Source organism: Schistosoma mansoni, chromosome W, assembly GCF_000237925.1.
Source record: "Schistosoma mansoni strain Puerto Rico chromosome W, complete genome".
Lineage (NCBI taxonomy): Eukaryota > Metazoa > Platyhelminthes > Trematoda > Strigeidida > Schistosomatidae > Schistosoma > Schistosoma mansoni.
In genome coordinates this window covers 38,659,983-38,683,427 of record NC_031502.1, presented here as the reverse complement: position 1 = coordinate 38,683,427, position 23,445 = coordinate 38,659,983, and the positions used below count along the sequence as shown (strand labels likewise).

General features: G+C 31.0%; 1 protein-coding gene across 1 annotated transcript in view; it reads right to left on the bottom strand.

The window, feature by feature from the left end:
- Positions 1–23,445, bottom strand: part of Smp_159450 (putative anosmin) — a gene marked incomplete at both ends in the record, with an annotated part of 54,243 nt that overhangs the window by 13,624 nt on the left and 17,174 nt on the right. The window contains 8 exons of the mRNA XM_018789635.1: positions 1,389–1,613; positions 2,974–3,196; positions 6,242–6,328; positions 8,177–8,440; positions 15,954–16,147; positions 17,828–18,206; positions 21,211–21,267; positions 22,600–22,692. Of these exons, the coding sequence (XP_018655058.1) occupies positions 1,389–1,613; positions 2,974–3,196; positions 6,242–6,328; positions 8,177–8,440; positions 15,954–16,147; positions 17,828–18,206; positions 21,211–21,267; positions 22,600–22,692 (1,522 nt within the window). The remainder of the gene's footprint in view (positions 1–1,388; positions 1,614–2,973; positions 3,197–6,241; positions 6,329–8,176; positions 8,441–15,953; positions 16,148–17,827; positions 18,207–21,210; positions 21,268–22,599; positions 22,693–23,445) is intronic.

Below are 23,445 nucleotides of genomic sequence, written 5' to 3'. Positions count from 1 at the left end.
ATCCATATAAGTAGTATATGGTGTTGGTCAGACATAGAATGTATTTTGCAGAAGACCGATGAGGAAAGAAATGAAACGAAGCACAATCGGTAGGAAAATGCACGAACAATGGAATTAGAGAAGAAACAGTGAAGATTGAGACTATTGGTTCTTAGTTTGCAAATTAACTGTCCATTGTATGGTTATCAGAATTTACTGAGATGGTCTGTGATTAATGCTTAAATACATTCGATTGTCCCCAACTAGTGTTCTGTTCACTACATTATATTGATCCATTCATGATATCAATCTAAGCTCAACAATCTCCACAACCCTTTATTGATAATTATGAACTCATTTGAGTTAACACAAAAGTACAAGGACGATGATAAATGGATATAAATGACTTACATTGAGATATAATTTAATTTGTTTATTGTTTCTTACTACTCATATGATATTGTCGCCTTATAATATCCAATATGTTAACCGATAAAATTATATACTAATATGATTAGGCGTCATACCAAATAATCGTCCGTACTGATATACTACTTTTATTGTTTAAATAATAATTTGGTATTTGCTAATTACTATTGAGTTACTTTCACAATTTTTGCTTCTCATAAATTTAGTTTACTATTACTAAACAAGTATTTCTTTGTATTGAAATCTCTAAGTAAAGTAAATAACAATTAGTAACCATAAGAAGTGAAACACTCATATTGCATGATTAGGTGACTGATGATAATAGGAAAACAAACACTGTTTCTTATAACCATGAAATAAGCGTATTACACAGAAACATTAGTATACTGTTTGATGAAGCCTTAAATTTAGTTAATTGCTTAACTGATTAGAAATTATGTAAATATAATCTTTAATTGATTATTTACATATGGTATCAAAATTAAATTAAACGTAGCAGGAAGACATTTCCAATGAAGATTAATAAAATGTATTAGTACTGTTGAAGATTTATGTAAACATGAAAATAAATTGGATTGTCATATTACAAAGATAAGTAGAATTCGCCAGTCTTAATTAGATTATCATCCAACATTGACACCGATAATAACAATGATATTTATTTTAACAGTTCAGTTCATGAGTCGACCTAAGCTAGACCACCACTGAAAACCTGGAAGCATTGAACGTCCAGTTCGTTCTAGTGTGGGACTCCACAGCAATGAGCATCCACAATCCCACATGTGGGAATCTAACCCAGGAATTTCGGTCGTGGATACTCACTGGTGAGGTGTGCTTTACTAGGACGAAATGGCCATTCAGTGTTTTTAAGTTTTCATAAGTAATTTAAGTTGGATCGACTCATTAATCCAATCATTAAAAAACTACTACAATCTCCAACCCCCCCCCATTCTGATAATAATAATAATAATGTTACTTACTTGTTTGTTGATTTAACTCCGTTTTAGATGTTTGTTTTAAATCATATTCATATATTTTGAGTTCAGTTATTAAACCATGTCCATCAAAGACAGCTACATCAGTTTCCATTGATAACTCTGTAGTTTTAGGATTTATATGATTAGCTGATGAATCAGGTGTTAATGGACTTTTAAATACTAAACTTTTGCTAGTTCCATTGCAAACAAAAGAGACATCCGGTTTACCTATACAATAACCAATAATAAAAGGTAATAATTTTAAATAGAATCCAAATATTTAAATTATGCTTTATTGTATAAGTTTATTGTTCTTTAAGTATAATATCATTTTTTTATACATTAAGCTAGTTAATCAGACATGGTAACGTATCTAGAGTGTATGACTGCTACGTAGATTTTTGAAAAAAGCCTTATATGTAATTTACAAATTAGAATGATGTAAATTTCAATGAACACAGTAAGATAAAGAGTAGATTGATCTTCAAATTTCATATCTTCAATTCCAACTAAATATAATACTGAAGTCAGTACAGTACAGAAGAACATGTTTCCAACTATTCATGAACTTAAATTTGTTAAAGATTGTTATTGAATATCTTTATGTTGTAGTCTTTTCATAAAATCACTTCATAGTAATATCTTAATTGACAAGATGCTAGTGATTACATTTAACGTGGAATTATATTATAGGCACAGTCACATATTAAAGGAACCAATCTTTTGGGTAATACAGTATTACTTCAACTTATTTATTGTTTACAATTTATCTAAGAAATACTTTACTTTTATTAAGGACATAGAGAAGAATAATTATAGAGTATTCTCCTAAATGAAACAACGACAGAGTAACCGGATGGATATCTATGGGAATAATAAAATATTTAATTACAGTGAAAAAATTAGAATCTTAGATAAGATAGAAAGCGCACTGCAAAGGAATTTCATTTACTTTTTCCTACTCCAACTCAAACTGTTAGCCATGTTAGATGTATAGTACGTGTACAAACGGGCATAACTAATTCATCAATGTTGTCTGAATCCTAAACATTTAGTCCGTAAGCTATTTATTCAAAGTTTTCCAATTTTATGTATAGTTCACACATTATGATAAAACAGAGAGTATATGACACGTTTGAATAAAAAAATTGTACAAAACCCCTGAACCTTGTAATAAATCACTCATTTAAGAATGGTTAACAGGTTAATTGTATTTTTGTGTAGACGCTTTCAATGCAATCTTCAGTCAAGATACTTCACAAAATGAAACAAGTAATGCAGCGGAATCCATGAATCTAGTAGCCCGTCACATATAATTCGGTTAGTGAGAAACATCACCTCAAAAAAAATTTTCAAACTTGTTGTTACAAAATATCAGTAAGAAATCTTGAAGAATGCTCCAAATCATTATTTCACCCTACAGTTTGTTAGGTTAAGGAAGAAACAAAACATTTACTTGTTAATTCCTAACGCTTCACAGGGTCACCTAAAAAATAGATATTATCTACATTATTCCAGAAAATGGTTCATATATTATAAGACTAAAACTTTGGTATGCATACTAATATTCTGTGTTTGAAAAACCTACCTGAGTTGTGGTTAAGGTGATCTTCAGAGTATGACTCATCATAATAATTCAAATACTTCTTGTTTTTTAAATATTGTACAGTGTTTACATCAAATGTTTTAAAGTTGGCAGTTAGAGTATCATCTCTTTGATCTTGAATTGAATCTACATTTGGAGTATGAATGAATAAAGTATTTGGCTGTGATCTAAGTTGTGTTGAACCCCATTCACTCATTGCAATCACCTGAAAAAAATAATTTCAATTACGCAAAATAAATGAGTAAAAATCAATACATATCGGTTCTGTATTAGAAATGTATATGATTGAAAGAAAGGAAATTGAGCTTACTAGTTAATACTAAATTTAAGATCGGTAACACGACGCGCTATGCTGACTAGTGTAGGGGATGGTTGGATGAAAGTTAGGGGCGGCCAAACCAAAACGTGGCATCAGTGCTTGAAGTCACTAACTTCTAGCCTGAGCCATGTTGGCAGATGCAGACTACTTGGTTGGGGTCCGCGTGACTATCGTAACCAATGATTGAAGACTCTAGGTGACATGGCTCAGAATCGATCACATTGGCGCAAGTGTACACACTCTTTATCTTGCCTTAAACCATGAGATTAAAATTGCTTCATAACGTTCTTCCTTCCCATACTATATCTTTATATACAACCTATCTTTTATATACTACCACCACTAAATTAACTACTTCTATGAATCCGGTGTTGATCTTGTTGTGCTAACGAGGTATGACAACTCGGACCGATGCTCAAATGTGCCTGGTCCTACGTTGTAGCTGACTGACTGAAATATTTGAAATTCCTGTAAACACCTCTTTTATATTTCTATAACTAACTAATTGTATTTCGCATCATTCATTATTGATAGAGACTTTTAATCATGAATATGAAAACATAATTGGTTAATATAGATATAATACACATCGAAATCTGTTTTACTTTAACTTCTTTAAAGATGTATTTCAGAATATTAAGTTATAGAAACGTATACAATCTCTTCAATCTTAACTGTTCAAAACTATAGTTAAAACTAGATAACTGCACTGAAAAATCTTACCTGAATTCTATACAGTACTCCAGGATGAAGATTTGTCAGCTGATAATTTGTCTGAGACTAATAAAAGACAATTTGAAATAAAAACCAGTGATTATCTAAGAGATCAATGAAGTACATTTCAATGTAATTAACAAGATATAAAGTAGGTAAACAGAGGCAAACAGAGCAATATCTTTTTGGTAGGATTTTATGTTTCTTAGGTATGTAATTATCTAAGTTAAAGATTTTAGATATAATAACAAGATAAATGATTTTATGGAATAAGTTAAAAACTGAATTTTACTTGCAAATCCTTAATAAAGTGAGTTATTTATAGGTGTAAACAATCTGATAAGTTGAATAGATTATTTATCAAAAAAACATTTATAAATTTTGAAAAACTGTGTGGTGGTATCTGCTACTAATATCGATAGATGTAAGTAGTATGTATTATCAATAGAAAGTGGAATAGCTGGCAGCAGAAGATTAAGAAGATCAAAGAGAATGAGGACGGTGAATGATTGTTGTGTAAATGAAGAAACAATAAAGTCTGAGACATTTAATGAACATTTTGAAATTGAAGTATTGGAGTATGGTTTTTTCTATTTTATCAAGTAACTCTGTAATTTTGTGCTAAGTATATAATCGGTTGTCCTCACCTGTGATCTTCACTACAGTATGTTTTAAATAATTCTACTCTAATCAAAGTTTTTACGTAATTCTGGTAAAGTCAACTCAACATTTACTCTTTGACTTCGGCGGCTTAATGTTTGTTTATAGAATGTTTGTGAATACATTTATATAAAATATCGTCATGATTACCGATTCACCACAGCGTTTACGATTACCAATACACACTTATTTCTCAGTGTCAATCAGCGATACATAATATTTAGTATCATTTGTTGCTTTTCCTAAGTACCAACTATTATTTAAGTGATACATAGATTAGTATTAGCTTATTTTGATAACCACATAATAACTGTATTATTCGAAATAGATATAAAATTCGGAGTGAAAGAAGACTTTACAGCAGTCAATTCATTTACTCGACCTTCATCTCTATAGTTTTTGAGAAAAATGATTTTGATGGATTTCATCAGACAAATAGTAACCTTTTGCTATGAATCCATCACACTATTTTCACTTTTTTGTCTTACATGGATGTAATTTCAAGAAAATCGATGGTCCAGTTGTCGTGCAATGAGCATACCAGTTACACTGATGTTAACTAACTCACTTGGAGAATTAAGAGGTTACAGAGCCTGAATAAGTTCAACAGCTATGTTTTTAATCATTTAGTAACACTGACAGAAAAAATTGAAAATCGGAGCCATATATCTATTCTACTACCAACGAAAAACTACACTTATAAGCATCTGTGTAACCCCTTAGTATAGAAATTTGAATAACGATTGGTAACGTAATCAAGTTATTTCTATAAGTCATCATATGTAGTCTTATAAAAAAACTAGTACATCGCAGTCGAGGTAATAAATCATTTCATTCTCATGTATCATACTGTGCCGAAACTAGATAGATCTAACTAGTATGCACCAATAGTAAACCAAAAATGCTTATACAGAGCTTGACATGATACTGATTTCCATAAAGTAGATATCAAGTTAATAGCCTCAAATTGATTTACCGATCACAGATCCATTTTAAATGAGTTGTTTCAACTATGATTATTTTCTTGGTTTAAGAGATAGAGTTTACAATAACACATTACATTAGTTTTATTTTTCTTAATGGACCTACGTTAGTCAAAGTTCATACAATAATGTTAATCCTATTTTGTGAATACCGAACTTGTAATACCTTGTTAGCCTAGAAACTTTTCTACTTTATAGCAACTATTTTGTTTTTTTGTGTTTTTTAGTAATCTGTTTGATTATTGTTTACAAAATGGATATTTTAACACGTTTAACCAAAAAATTTCGTCAATAGTTAACTGTCATGAAATAATCTAGCATGACAGTGTATCCGTTAAAAGTTAATTTTTACATTTACCTTTAATAAATACGTAATTCATAGTTGGGATAGAAATATAGTTCGATGAGATGAAAAAAGGATGAAGTGGTCATCGTACTGAATTGACAATATCAGGTAACTAATTTTAGCTTAAAAAAACTTTACTCCATCTAATAATTTAATATGAACTGCTCTCTCACTTATCATCATACTCATTTATATTAATCAATAATGAGATCAATAATATTGACTTACAGATGGAACAGTATGTACAAATTGAGTAGGATATTCAGTGAATTCATGATTGTTACCTATATTTGCAGAATCAGGACCCCAAGAGACCTATTTGATAATTATAAATATGCAAAATAATTATTTATATTGAAATATATTTTCTACAACATAAAATTTGAAATCAGAAATATTTTGAAGTCAGACAATCTTGTGTATCCGAAGTAAAACAACAGTGATTTCATGAATGATTGCAGTCCTAAACGTCGACAGGAAGATTCAACCAACCAATACCAAGTGAATTTAAACTTCACTCCATTGTGCAAGCAAGTGGCTATCAGGACTCAGTGGTCGAGTGGATAACGCGATGGTGTTTGAAGCGAAAGGTACTGGGTTCGAGTCTCAGAGTGAACATCAACTCTGAGATGCAGGTACATCCAACTGACGAGTCACATATAGGAAGAGACACGCGTCCTGGATTCCATTACTAACCATTATCCAACTGTGCTTAGAATGCTTGTGAATTTAGACTATATCGAGGCAATACGCATAGTATGCACATATACCAATAAGAGACTGATCAATTGCGGTCGTAAACGTCAATAGGAAGATTCAACCAAACAATACCAAGTGAATTTAATAATTTTTATTGTTTCGGAGAAATATTTCACTGAGATAAATGAGTGGTTTGTTGTATGACCAAATGTAAAACACCAATAAATGAATAATCCATGGAACTAGATTACTTAGATCAATTTGTCATGAATTAACCGTGGGATTGATGTATTGTTTGAGATGAGATAAAGAATAATCTTATATTACTTACAATACAGTAACATATTTAAATCAGAACAACTTGAAAACCTATTTAAGTTTTACCTCAGGAAATTAACATACGATTATAACAATTCATTTGTCTCAATTATGAATTATGTTCTAAAGATTTGATTGTAACTATACTACAAGAAACGAGTATAGATCTATTTTATCGTTGTGGAATGTTTGAAAATTATTGTATGGTGATGTTCATAAGAAAAGACTAAGAAATTTGTTCATATTATAAAAATAAGCAATCATGAGCATTTCTAAGGGAAAATATTCTTGAATAATCGATTTCCACGGAGTTTACACCATGTGAATACGATGGACATCCGTAAATCACAAATATTGATTTTAGAATATTTGGAATAGAATAAAGGAGTTATATTTAAACTGTGATAACATAACTGTAAAGAATAAGTTTAAACATGAAAATTTATAATCCCTTTGTTAATAAAACGTCTGAAAAATTGGAAAATAATGGCTATTGGGAATCCTCTTATGTATTACTATTACTTTTCTAAACAATAATTTACTGGATACAAACTTTAAATGACAAATAGCCGAACGATTATATTATTTGAAGCTTCCTCATTTTCAAAAATTCCAAATGTAGTTTCTGGAACAGACTGGAAAATTAAGCGTTTTTATCATTCTTAATGTCTAAAAATGAAAATCATGAAAACTTATGAGATGACCCAAGTAAACTGTGGTGAATAAATGACTCAGTAATTATAATGTTTAGCGATTAGTTAGACTATGTTAATCCAAACAACATTAATAATGATTATTAAGATCATGAACGAGGATACGTTAGATAATCTTTGAAAACCTGAGAACTTTAGACAGTTGTTACGTCCTGATGCAGAACTACCCAGAATCTTTTCAGCTCTTCTGGGTTTAAAACAGTTATTTGACCTAGGTCACTTCATATTCTTAATTGCATTCAATAGCCTCCCCAAACCCTCATACTGATAATATCAGTAATGTTAGAAATATTAGCCTCAGCAAACTCCGTTACCATATATTGTAATCATAAAACTAATCTGTAAACAACTGTTTATTATTTTTTAAGTTTTCTTGTTTAGTAACATAACTTTAAAACTTTATTGTGTTGAATGATTTAGTAAAAGCACTTACCCTGTACTCAGTGACTGGTAATACCGTAGTTGCTGGACTGTTCCAATAAATCTGAACTCTAACTTTTCCGTTAGCTTGTAATGTTAACAATTCGTCGGCCAAGTCTCTTGGAGGTGATGGAGGGCTAGGTTGAAGAGTTGTCAATTGTACAGGTGGAGATGGAGTGTCAAAACCAAGAGAACCCCACTGATTTACTGCTGCCACTTGAAACTGGTACCACCAACCAACAGCAGGATCACTTAGTTGGGCACCTTTTAATGTAGACTAATATAAAAATATTTAAATTATTACGATGCCAACCGTATTATCAAAATCTAACTCATTCAGGCATTATTCAAGGATTCATGAAATGTAAGGAAGTATTCACCTAGATAAACCTTTTATATAAACTGTGAAATTATTTTCTGTTTACGGTGGCTTACTAAAGTCATTATCGCACCATAATTTTCAGAAGGTTTTCAGTCATTCAGCTTCATTTATTGAGGAATGCTTCCACAGTACCGATAGAGAACAAACCAAGTGAAAATTTCAAAGAATCTCATAATGTTCAGAATAAATTTTGTTCTTCTAATTGCATTTTTCATGAATTTAATTACTTTTGTAGGTAAGCAACCGTTTTTAAATAATCTAATAGCCTAAATAATTGGCTAACTAATTATTTCTATCCAAAAAATAGATAAATCTGGAGACATAGTTAAAAAGCTGCGTTGTTCAAATTACAATCTTTTACGTATAAAAAAAACGTTTATTTCCTCAAAAAATCGTAGACTAATGAATACTTGAAAATCTTCAGTGTTAGCGTTATTCTTTATTTGAATCCTTAGGAAAAAAATGCGAGAAAATATCTATAGCGATTTTCAGGATTTAATTACATTATAAGCGAAGAGGGATAGTGGTTAGCAGTGGAATCTAGGATGCACATTTCGTCCTATTTTGGACTCGTCAGCTGGATGTAACTGCATCTCAGTGTTTATGTTCACTCTGGGACTCGAACTCAGTGCCGTTCACTTCGAACGCCATCGTGTTATCCACTTACCTGCTTGTGAATTAAGGCAATATTAAGGCGAAACGCACAGTATGCACATACGCCAATTAGAGACTGATCAATTGCAGTTCCAAACATCAATGGGTAGATTCAAGTAAACCATATTAAGTGAATTAAATTACATTGTTAAAAATTACTTATATCTCCGACACATACTGGTAATTTGTCTAACGAATTTTAATTTCATAACCGCAATCAGTTTTTCATTTCATCATGATGGTTTAACTTAACCAGTCAGTAAATACGGACTATTTTTCCGGAATCATTAAAATACACTAGAGTTAGTAACGAAGAACTGTTAGAAATATAAAATATTCTAAAAGTATCGTGATAACATATAACGTTATAATCCTTTAGTGTAATCGTATATTTAATTACAAACACCTTTTTCTCCAATATTTTGCGAATATATAATGAAATTTAAACGTTGATCTTAGGTTAAAAGATTACAATGAGTTTTTCAGAAGGTATCATAATAAATCTATCAATTTTGTTTCAAAGTAATTGGTATTCTTCAAGATTGCTCTATGAGCATAGGTGAGAATTACACAGTGAGTCATGACGTTGATTCTTGGTAAGGATGTTAACACAAAACTAAGAAGTAAATCCAAATGAAGTTTTGATCACTTATTTAAATGCATAAAGAGCGGTACAAAGTGACACCGGAATAAATTTGTACCAAACAAATGAAATTGTGAAAAGGCAGAAGAATGGGGGAGTATAATCAAATAAATAAATAAACAGAATTAAGGTAATGAGAACAGATTGCTATAGGAGTCTAAATAATAACAGTTTAAGAAAGTACAACCAACAAGTGTGCTTTACTTTGGGAAAGTTCCTATCACTTTTATTAATAATGTAGAGGAAAAGTACACCATGACCCCCATTGGGAGTTACTTAATTACTTATGCCTGTTACCCCTCGTGGAAGAGCATAGGCCATTGACCAACATTATGTACCCAACCTTGTCCTGGACAATCATTCCCAGTTGTTTTCAGTTGTTATTCATCATTTTGATGTCTGCTTCCAATCCTCGGTGCAGTACGTTCTTTGGACTTCATCTTTTCCGTTTACCTTCAGAATCCTAACTTAGCGCTTGCCTCGTGATGCAGTTTGATGATTTTCATATTGTGTATCCTATCCACCTTCAACAACTTTTCCTAATTTCATCTTCAACTGGAATCTAGTTTGTTCTCTTCCACAATAGGTTGCTGTCAATGGTATCCGGTCAATAACAGACATTGTGTATCTTAAGTAGACAATTGCTTATAAATACTTGTACATTTTTGCTGATGGTTGTGATAGTGCTCGAAGTTTCAGCTTCATGCAGTAGACGTTGGTATTGAAGATTCTGACTTTGATGTTGGTTTGCAGACAGTTGCTCTGAGTTCCATATATTCTTCAATTGTATGTATACTGTCCTTGCTTTGTCAATTCTTACTTTTACATGTGCTTAAGATCCTCCTTGTTCATCGATGATGCTGCCCAAGTACGTGAACTTTTCCACCTCATCCAAAGTTTTTCCATCAAGTGTGATTGGATTGGTACTTTCCATGTTGTATTTGAGGATCTTGCCTTTTTCTTTATATATGTTGAAGCCTACTTCCATGAACCTGTTGCTACACTGGTTGTTTTGACCTGCATTTGTTGATCTGTATGTGGTAGAAGAGTCAAGTCATCTCAATAGTACAAATCGTCTAGTTGTATCCAACTTGTCCATTGTATTCCGTGATTCCCCCAGATGTTGAGGTTTTCATATTCAAATCAGCCTCCATAAGAGAGATGGCGGAGAATTAGCAGCCTTTTCTGATTAAATTATGCAATACTTAAATATTTTCATTACTAAACTTTCACTGAACTTCTTAACTATGGTATTCTTTCTCATTTGGAAATCAAAACTTTATATATATATATATATATATATATATAGAGAGAGAGAGAGAGAGAGAGAGAGATTGTCGGATACACAGATAGATAGACAGATAGATAGATAAATCAAGTAAGTGGCACCTAAACTGATCATAACCTTTCTGTTAAACTATATTATATCACACATTCACATTACTCATTTGTAACTCATGTAGGGAATACATTTGTCGAGTCGAAATCTTTCTCGCTTTTAAAATAGACAAATGATCAACTTATCTTACTAGATTATCATCAAGATGAAAAAAAGCACTGTTCATATGGATCACATTGGGAAGAAGAACTACAACATATATTCTCCTTTATACACATAACTACCAGTCAACTGATTTGTTTCGAAGTGTAACTAATACATTAGTTTCAATATATCACAGTCATTTGATATATCAAAAGAAGATCGTAGATAAATTAATATAAAAAATCTATGTTCAAAGATAATAATTTCAAATTTTGTTTTTCCCTCCTAAGTCATTATTGATGTTTTTCTACTAATTTTTGTTTGTTTGTTTGTTTTTACTTCAAAACAATTTTGACAGTTGAACAAAATAACAAAAAAAAGATTAAGATCATGAAATAGATCAATTTTAAGAAAAGGTGAAAAAGATAAATAGATATAAATGATATTTTTTAAAAAATTTGACATTGATGACAAATTTCTATTGTAAAAGAAAATAATCTTAACAAAAGAAAAGATAATATGTACATCTTAATAAAATACATTGACAATGATTTTGCGGTGGTGGAGAAGATTTGTAACTTAGGTGAAGTTTTGTTCTTTGAGATGGATGGTTTGGTTTTGGAGTTTTCATTGTTCTTCTGAAGGACATCATCATCAACCGGAGTTTGTGTTGATGATGTCGTTCAAAGGGACAATGAAAGCTCGACGACTAAACCATCCAGCTCAGAAAACAAAACTCCGTCAAAATCGACAATGATTGCTGTTTTAAATATTGAAAACTAACGAGAAAAGAAATGAATAGTAAACAAAGATGGATAGTGGCTAGGGTTAGGGACTCAAACCCAGTACATTTCGCTTCAAACGCCATCGTGTTATCCACTAAGCTACTGAGTTTTGATAGCCACTTGCTTGTGCAATAGAGTGAAGTTTAAATTCACTTGGTATTATTTGTTTGAATCTTCCTATTTATGTTTTTAGGACTGCAACTGGTCAGTCTCTTATAAGCATATATGCATACTGTGCTTATTGCCTCGATATAACCTTCATTCATAAGCATTATAAGCAAAGATGGATAGTGGTTAGCAGTGAAATCCATGACGCGTGTTTCGTCCTATTTGGGACTCGTCATAAAATAATCAATTGATTCAATACTTATAAGTTGATCTAATTAAATACCATTTTTGTTTCCTTTTAGTAAATTTTATAAAATATTGAATTATAGTTGATACAATTGTTTATTATTGTTAATATTGTTTTGCGCAATCTATTAATAAAGTTACTTCTGATAAATTTATGTAACTTTTATCTTAGTTCACAGTGTACAAATGTCAATTTAATTAAGTTTATAATCTGTAATGTTATTTCATGTGATGTACTTGAATCATAATTAGAAATAACGGATAGAGTGTAGCTTAATTGTTTATTATGTTTGTTTAATCCAATGATATGGTGTTTATATTGTGAATCCTAGATTTACTTCCATTCAGGCAATCGAATAGTATAACTATCCCTTACACAAGAAATTTATAGTAAAGTTGATTACATAATCCTTTACTTTGTAAATAAGTAATATTAAGTTCTTCAATTAATTATATTAATAAACAGTAAGTATAATATAAAACTTCATATTGGTTATTCTAATGAACTATATTCTTAGATATATCATGACTTATATGTCTATTTAAAATAGCCTGCTTCCACATATTAAATCATTTATGCAATAGTTTCCATAACACATCTTTATTCAATAAACTTAGTGTTAACTTAAGTGTCTTCAAGAGACTTAAATTTTTGCTACTCATGCACATTAAAATGACTTTATAAATGACCAGACTATACTTTATCCCAGAAAGCTGAAAAAAGGCTCGAAGTAGGAAAAAAAACTTCACTTCAAGTTTCTTCAAAGTACAGAAAATAACAATATTTGTAGGTAGCTTCCGACCCTAGGGTTCTTCTTTATGCGTACGATACCTGGTAACAGATTAGGTAGTCATTCATTTAATGTGATACATTACCTATCAATTTTCCAGACGTTTCCGTGGGGTATGCTGATTGAGTGTGAAGCTTTCAGACGTTTTCCCGCTTTTCAGGACATTGTTGAGGAATCCTCGGGGCATCACAACAAGAAATTCAGGGAAACGTAACTTATTTGCAGATAACACTACTTTGTTTAACAGATGAACGTATTAAAAAGCAAACAGATCAAATCAACTAAAAAAAAATTGTTCCAAGTTTTTGATGGGTTCGCTTATCAATCAATTTTAATCATATTCACACCAACATCGGTAACAAACATGAGATTTTATTAGCCACTTGTTAGACCTATGCTTTTATGTAAATTCAAACAATTCCTTTGCTTAAATATGATTTTTGATTGTTTAAACGTTATGAAATATGATAGGGCAGCTTGCTACATAAACGACGGAATACCGGCAAAGCAAATAGAAAAACATAGTTTACATAGTAATAACATTGTAAATGCTCACTTACACTTCACTCACTAAATCTTTCTAGTTAAATAACTCACATTGGACTTAATACCTATTGTTTTAAATGTTTATTTATTTCTTCGCTACTTCATCAGATTGTCTTTCTCAGTTTACATCATTAATCATAGTCATCATAATCAAAACAAATGAAATTCTGAAACCTTCCGTACAGTTATATGCAAATCAGTGAAATGCCAACAAAAAAAATGTAAATTCAATGAAATCATTGATGAAAACATTTGCATACAAGTAGAATAGGTGATTTCATCGAAAAAATGTTCTCATAAATAATTTTAATATAAATAAAAACAATTTTATTTGCTTGTGTGTATTATTAATAAAACGCCTTCTGATCTACAATCACATGCTCACTAGTGACTGACTTCAAGGGATGTTTCCTTGAGTTCTAGTGGGAAGCAGTGACCAGTGGAGTTCAGCCACATCTGTTGTGAGATAGCAACTCACTGACGACAATTGGTGAACGGTTGCTCAAGTTTCGTGGATTGGTTGAGGTTAGACAATAACACCATTGGATGCCGGCCGGCTCAGTGGTCTAGAGGTTAAGTGTTCTGGCGCGAGACTTGTAGGTCCTGGGTTGGAATCTCGCGAGGCGGGATCGTGGATGCGCACTGCTGAGGAGTCCCACAATAGGACGGAACGGCTGTCCAGTGCTTGCAGGTTTTCCATGGTGGTCTAGCTTCAATTGACTCACGATTTCGACTATGAAAATACTGAAATCTCCACAAAACCCCTTCTGATCAATAAAAGAATAGTTTAACATATTTGCAAGAAGTATAATAAGAATGGATAAGCTGATTTTACAAACCAGTATGAGTACATCTACAAAGGGGAACTAAAAGTTACAAAAGGAGATGAATTCTAGTCAAATCATAATAAAGAACTGTTAGGTTATATTTTTTTATGATGGTAGGTTCTTAAACAGCTTATGTGATGTGGATTTTATTTGGTTCTGGATTATCATAAAAATATTTACTCCTGACTAGAGAAAATTATGTATCAAATCCAGATGTTGAAATGGACTGTTTACAAGTCATATGGAATTTGTTTTAAATCTTCAGCTTTTTCAGTCGATATGTGTTAACTGATAGAATAAAGTTTGAATTTATATAAATTATTAAGTGTATCAAGTATTTTTGTTTACTTTTATACCTTGTATGTTAAATAATGTCTTTACTTTTTACTAAACAAATGATCATGATTGGTCGAAGTTAGACATCAATACCGTTGGATAACGGCTCAGTTGTCTAGAGGTAGAGCATTCGCACGCGAGACCGTAGGTCTTGGGTTTAAGTACCGTGTGTGGGATCGTGGATACACACTGCTGAGAAGTCCCATACCAGGACGAAACAGACACCTAGTGCCTTCAGATTTTCATTGGTTATCTAGCTTAGACCGACCCATGCATTCGATTTCTTTTAAAAGCTACCTATCAAAATTAGAATGTTTATTCGATATACTTAACTAACATCCACCAAGAACTGAAATCGTAAACGTCGTACCCATGGTTTTATTGGAAAAGTTAACTTCATACAACTATTTACTAAATGGTAACTAATGGAATGATTTATTTTTCAGTTTTAATCAATTTGTATTAATAAAATTATTTACTTCAATCATAGAAATCATAACTAAATAGATATTTAATCAAGTTAACTAAATTTTCATGTTGTCTTATTGGGCCTAATCAACAAACGACATATCACAGGGGAGTCATTGTACGAAAGTCATTTCAGTAAATCTTTGTTGAATAAATCATACATTCACTTCAGATATATTATTATTCTTTTCATATTTTCGATCGATTTACCTAGTTTAAACTAATAGTTATTATTAAAGAATACTTATTTAAAGGTACTATATGATATGCTAAATATTTTAAAACGTCTAAAACTTAATCTTTGTTGATAGTAATTAGAAACTTAGTTTTAAAGAACAATGGATGTTTAACCGTTAATCTACTTAACACAGAATGCCTAAAGTTTTAAGTACTTGTTCCTACAATTTTGAGGCAAAGATTATAAAGATAGGTCAAGTTAATTCTGTAATAATATAGAATGAGTGACTTTAACCGCTAATATGTTTCAAAAGCATTCAGTTGTAAAAAAAACATTCACTCACCACAACTAATGTTTTCCAGGGACTCGACATGCGGTTATCAAATTCCGGGCCAAAATAGGATTTAACTTGTAGAACGTACACAGTTGGTAAGCTAAGGTTACTGACTCCTATTTCGTTATTATTCCAAGAAACAAGAAACGATGGTGGATGCTTTTCTTCCAAAATACGTACTGTTGGAACCGGGGGCAAGATGGCTGTCAAAGTCGAGCACATAATAGAAAATAAATGATATACTCAAATTACAACTGAGATATATCGAAAACTTCAAGCATTTTTAGTCACTAAATACGAAGTAGCATTGAGATTTATGGTTTCCTTTTGGACTGACCTATTTATAAATGTCGATGTTGGCTATGTTCAACGTCATTTATTTTAAACTGAGCTTAATAAATTTTTTATTAATCCCTTAAAGATGTGCCGCTTTGTTAAGGTAGGAAACATGATGAAGAAGTTACACTCATCAGCTTCAGTCATTCGATTAATTCTTAAAATAGAAAACAGCAAAATATTCAAGTTTCATTTTTCGTTTTTCTACGGTATGTATAATGATTGTGTCAAATCGAAGTACCCCACTATCAACTGGTATCATTCAAACATCTGAATTCTATGGTCATTTGTATTTATACCGATTTGGATTTAATGCATAAACGTTATACATATCGTTTACAGACTGTAGACGTCATAATACCAATAATGAATTGGCAAATTACTTGCATTTAAATGATTATTGGTTGGATTCAATCACGGTCCAGGTCAAACAATTACAAACTCTGTTCTATTACAGTCATGTAGTCACTTCTTGGCCAATGAGTTGTCTATATTATAAAGACGAATATAGTTTAGTTGGTTTATTTGGATTTTTCTTATTTCTGTTTCTAATATTAAATGTAAATAGAATTTCAGATATAATCTTGAAGTAGTATTAATTTATTTTAAAATCAATCTGTCAACTGTCTCATAGTTAATTTTATAGTTCGATTCATGAGTCAATTGAAACTAGACCAGCATGGAGAACCGGGACTGTTGTAAGATAATAGCTAACTGAAGACGATAGTGAATGGTTGCTCAATTTCATGGATCGGTTAAAGCTAGAAATTAACACCGTTGGATGCCGACCGGCTCAGTGATCTAGAGGTTACGTGCCCGCGCACGAGACTGATATATCCTGGGTTCGAATCTTGCTAGGCGGGATCGTAGATGCGCGCTGCCACTGAGGAGTCCCACAATAGAGCGAAACCGCCGTTCAGTGCTTCCAGGTTTTCCATGGTGGTTTAGCTTCAATTGTTTAATAAAATTACTAAGATCCCCACGAAACCTCTTCTGATCATAGTTAATTGGCAAAATATCATAACTATCAAACAAAAGGGAGAACATTGTTTGTTTGGATATTATTATCGGCGTACGATAGAGTAAAATTTCATGAGAATTACTTCAACAGACATTTCGAAAGCAATCTATTGTCTTTAGTTATATTGAAACATACACCAAACCGTATAGCCTCCATTTCATAGTTCTCATTATTTCTAACAAGGAATATAGAGTGCATTTCTGAGATAGAGTTTAACCTCTTGTATTTTTAATCTTCATTTTTCTACTCATGTAGTTTTAGAAGATTATCCGTTTCTAGATTTGAAAGGTGTTGACACATGATAAAATTAACTCTTTTTCTGGAAGATATTTCTTGTAGATTTCATTAATAAAGGTAGGATTCAATTTGAAAATGAAAACTTGTGCAGTGACATTTTTTAGCAACATTTGATATGGCTAGCAGTGGAATCTGGGAACGCGAAGATTCATTCTTAAGGATGACATTTAATTACAATGGCCTTTTAATTGATTTTAGGTTATTATTTTAACGTTCTATATGAAATTACCTTTATTAAATAAGGCTTGTTTGCATTGTGATTGGCAGCACTTATCTTGCTTTTGTGGACATTCAGCATCAACTGTGCAGCTGGTTATTTCATTAATTGCACTGCTATGATGTGTAAACCAAGAATTCTCCAGCACATTGGTTTTTAAACCGTTTTCATTACCAGTTAAAGAGATGGGTTTGTCCAAATTAGGCTGTGAAGAATCGGGAGACTCATGTGATGGATAATTTTGAACATCATTTTTAGCAGATACTAAATTTGGTATGCGATGAATTGCAAGGCCAATCTGCTCGGGACAATCACCAGAGCGTCTCTTCAGTGCTGCATCTAAGGATCGGCAACCAGTAAGACATGACCATCCACTAGGTGAATCACCAGACTAAACAATAAAAATATCATTTAATCTAAATGTATCGAACTGATTATCAAATTACACGGTTTATGAAACCGTCAACTTATGAACATCGTTTTAAATTAGTAATTAGAATAAAAAGCATTTGTAACCTTTGTGTTAGAACTAGATGACACGTTTTCACTGTGTAATAAGGTAATGATTAATGTAGTGAACGAGAACACAATTGGGGAAAATCGAGTGCATTTGAATACAAAATTACAGAATATCTTAGTATAATCTGAGAACCAAACAGTAAATACTTCATTTTTAAAATGTCAATCAGTTGTTGCAAAATTAAATGTTCCTTATGCAAATATCAGTCAATCATCTCAGACTTCACTGTTCTTTAGTTTCCACACCGATCATTCTTTGTTCTCGTTCTCTCTCCTTTGATCTTCTTAACCTTCTGCCTACAGACATTTCACTTTCGATTGATGGTACTGCTTATATCAATCAACATCAGTAGCATACACCACATTAGTATTACATAAATAACTAAACTAATGCTTCAACATCCCTGCTCATTTTCAATATTCTAACTAGAATAAGAGTAAAATGAAATTAATTCCATACTCAGAATAAGGTTAAATTTACTTAAATTATTTGGTACATTTAGATTTAAAAAAGAACTTTGTCGTAAAATTAAGTCAAAAAACTCCATTGAACTATTTATATTTTGCTTTTCAACTCTTATTTCTAATATCAGATTAAATGACTAAATGCATAATGACAAAAACATCAGGTTTAAGATAACTTATTCATACTATACTACATAGTTCATTATGCCGATCACTATGATCATTGGTCATTATCATGTAAAGTTTTTATAATAAGTTACAAATGAATGCTGTTCCATACTTTTGTACTTTTTTTATTCATAATTATGATTTTTATTGTATAATGAGTTTATCAGACTACATTTTCTCTCTATTATTATGGTTGTTAGAAGGGGCATCGGTCTCATGACTTCCGAAGAATCTCTGCTTCCATCATGAGGCGTCATAAATCTTCCTTCAACTCTCAGGGCAGAGTTTAAATGGTTTGAATTATTTTTTCTCGTTAGAGTTTTTTAGCGAGTTAGTTTTCTACGGGATTGGATCGCTAACCCCGTGCCCAACCCTCCTTCTTTATCCGGGCTTGGGACAAGCAGTAGCCTCCGGGAGAGCTACAGGCGGCATTTTTCTATTATTATGTGGTTAGATTAATATTATTATTAATGAATCTTATCTATTCACTTATTTAGAAACTCGGTTGACTAAAACTGTTTCATGTTAATTAACCTAGAAAATGTCATTTTAATAAAAACGAAAGATAATGAATTGAGATTGGTATATTCATATCAACAAGACTGAACACATTGACAGTTTAGCAAGTTTGTTTCGTTTTTTTTGCCTAATATCTTCAATTTTCTATTTTGCATATAGTATTGATATTACATATGACAAAATATATTGTTCATCATAATTTACATCTAACAACCAATGAATACTAGATAGCAAATGTTCTATCTTAAGTTTAGATAATTCATAGGTTCAAACTTAACACCAACCACTTGGATATAATTAAAATGAATTCACTAAATTGGCTGAAGTTTAAATATTTGAATAATACTATTACTTTTACAAAAGAATATAATATTAGGTGTAATGTTACACGAAATACACACTAATTCACAGTTTCCATTGATAAAATGAACAGTTTACTGGATAAGAATCATCAATTTGACTGTTTCTGACATTTACATAATCAAAAAAAAAAAAAAAGAAAAGTGTATGTTCAAATTTTAACAACCTAAATTTATTCTTCGTAAAGCTGTGATATCTAAATTGAAAATCAGCCTTTTCAGTTACTACAATCATATCGAAATTCACATTGACAAATTGAAGTGATTGTTCAGAATGAATATTAAAACATTTATATATATTGTCATGTCATTGTACAGTATATGAAGTCAGAATTTGAATGACAATGAGAAAAATATGACGAGTTTTATATTGAACTTTGTCTAATGATAACAATTACATTTGGCAGTAAAAATCTTATGCTATACATAACAATACACAAACCTCAGATGAAACTTGAAGATATACATTTTTAGATAGAAACTTCCATTACTATGGTTAAGATTGCTAAGTCATCCATTCACATTAAAGTTCTGATCATAGGTGTTACACAATCAACAACAGGTTTCATGAAATACCGGTTGCGATGAACGTTGTGCTGAATATAATTTTACATTTATCTTTTAGCACTAACCATGATTATAAAGAGTTTAGTAACACTATATACATTATTATAAAATTAACTTTTTTATAGTTATGCACCCAGCATTCCAGTATTGCTATTCTTTGCTTTGATATTGATAATTCTTTAGTAGCTTACCAAGCCTAATTTCTAACAAGTTGATGCATGTTGTGATGAAGTTACTCGATTAGAATGAAATCGTTACATACATTTTAAGGTACTTCTACTTCATAAGTAGTCAAAAATATCAAATGATGTTCTATACATACAACTGACCTCAGAGCATACTGTTACAACTGAAGTTAGAATTTGTATCAAAACTACCGAAGTAAGTAGTATAACGAGTAAGTGATAACGACTCCATACTCACTCTGTATATATATATATATATATATACTTTATTCTATGAGTCATCACAAAGTTCTTCATTAAAGGTAAGATGAGATACGTGAGTGTAATTGATAATTACAGCAATTAATAGAATTATCTATTCTCTTTGTAATTTACAAAATGTAAATAAAGTTAGTTTTAAATAGAACATGGGAAAAACAGAAATGTTAGCAACATCCACTCATTGTGGATGAATGGGATATTCTATTGACGAATTGAATAATGAAGAAATTATCATTTACAGATGTTTAGTGAATATAGTTAGAAAGGACATCAAAAGAACGAAAAGAAATATATAATTTTAAAAATAGCACAGAGCAAATATGTATATTACATTATTATTCAAGGAACATACCTCGCACATTTTTATGCAGTCACTATAAAAGCGGTCTGAATCGCAAGCCTGTTCACACTGTAAAAACACAAATCACAGAATGGGTTTTTATTAGATGACTTGCAAAAGTAATACTTATATATATTAGATACGTTGATTAAAAATTAATGCATACAGCTTGATTTGAATTGACACATCATTCCTGAACGCTTATTCTTAAAATAAAGAAGCATTGAAGAGTTGTTGAGTTGTAGAATTAAACATTTTAGTAGTTTCTGTCAATGACTAGGCACATGAAAAATTATAGGAATTTCCGCTTTTGTTGCTGACATCGTTTCGTAAGACTATTTTGTTGGGATTCAATGGTTTATAGTTAAAAAATCTACATTCATTTTAATACATACTGATCAACATTAAGTGACGTCGGTGTTATCTGATACACATTTTAGATGGATGAACGCCATTAGTTAAGATTTGTCTGTATTGGATTAATTGTTTCTGATAATATCAATCAGTGATCACGTGATTATTACAACAGTAATTTGTAGGACTAAAATCCTTTCACGTATTTCCTAACATTAAAATGTTTTTCACTTCGTGTTAGCTTTTGAAGATAACTGAGATCTAGCTGAATACTTGACAACAATTGTCACCTAATAGTCCTACATCTTCCTGAAACTTTGCTTTAGTTTACTAAATGTTTACATTAGTTACATTTAAATATTTGAATTCACAGAAACTAAGATAATAAATTGAATGTGTAGAAGCTCGTTTATCACTTAAAACAAACATTAGAGAAATTTTGTTAGTGTTTTTATGATTAATTTTCATGGATTTTGTTTTGTAAGTCAATTTAACCTAGTTGCTATCCAACTGGTGAAGTTGATATTCAGATTTTCAAAGTTTTGTTCTAACTTAATCTACAAACTGCGTTTCTGGAATATTTTATCTCTAAGTTTGTTGGCTTTACTTAAATAACAAGCATCAGTCGAGAGTTTAGCAGAAAATGAAAATAATTTGTTATCAATCTATTAACCTGCAATTTATACAGTTAAAGACAGTTGAGTGTGGTCTATAACTATTGTTTTAAAAGTCAATGAGTTTCAAAAGCAAATTTTAACTGTCTTCGTTTATAAACTCAGCACTTCAATCACTGCTCAAATAGTTATTGTGTCTTTAGATTACTGACTTCGGTTTACGGTAATTTAACTTGGATACTGAATTCATACATGAAAAAAAACGAAATCAGCCTACTACTCATTTATCTTTTTGAGGAAGGGTTCATCTTCGAAGATTCTATTTCTCACAATTAGTCTCAATTTAATCATTAACTACTAACTGATGTCATGCAAACTCATATTTGAAAAATCTACGAAACTGTATTTCAATATAAACATTACATAAGCTTACTTCATCATAATACAAAAATCCAGGAGATAGTTGACTACATTTATCACGAAGTTGAACTGGTGATTTTATCAAATTATTCACAATCTCTTCGATCTAATTTCAATCAAAACAAAAGGTGACAAAAAAAAGGAAGATGAAATCATGAGAGAAAATAAATAAACATTTTAAAAGGTAAACGTATTTTACAAATGATATCACTCACTAATCTTAACTGACCTTTAGGTGTATGCCAAAATGTTTGCTCATCTAGTTATATATTTAGAATATACAATATCTATATTGATTTTATATATATAACCTTTAACCCCAAATTTTTCTTAAAGAAGAATGACTGTTTTTGCTTGAACGAAAAAATAATCTCACTAAGCAAACAATTTGAGATAATTACTTTTTCTTTTTTAAATTTATTCATTTTGGTTCTGACCTTAAAAGAGAAAAAAACTGAGAAAAGATAATAAAGAAAGAAACGAACTGTGTAGGGAACATGAAATAAGAGTCTAATGAAATCTTATCTATCTTACGGTAAACTATTTTTAAAAAAACGGGATAGAAAAAAGTCTAGTGATTACGCCTTTTCATTTTGTTGTTGTTGCCTTTCTTACGAAGTAAAATACAAAACTTAATTTTATTGGTACGTCTAATAGTAAATGAGTTGGAAAAGATTAGGTGAATAGTCGACCTCCTACTGTGCATTAACCAAAACAAAAAAATGGGTTAAACTCAGTTTATATCGAATATTTTTTTGATAATGATAATTAAATAGAGAAGGTAAAGATAAATGAATATAAATTTCTGTGTTAAATCAACAGAAAATAATGGTATAGTTGACATCATGAGTCAATTGAA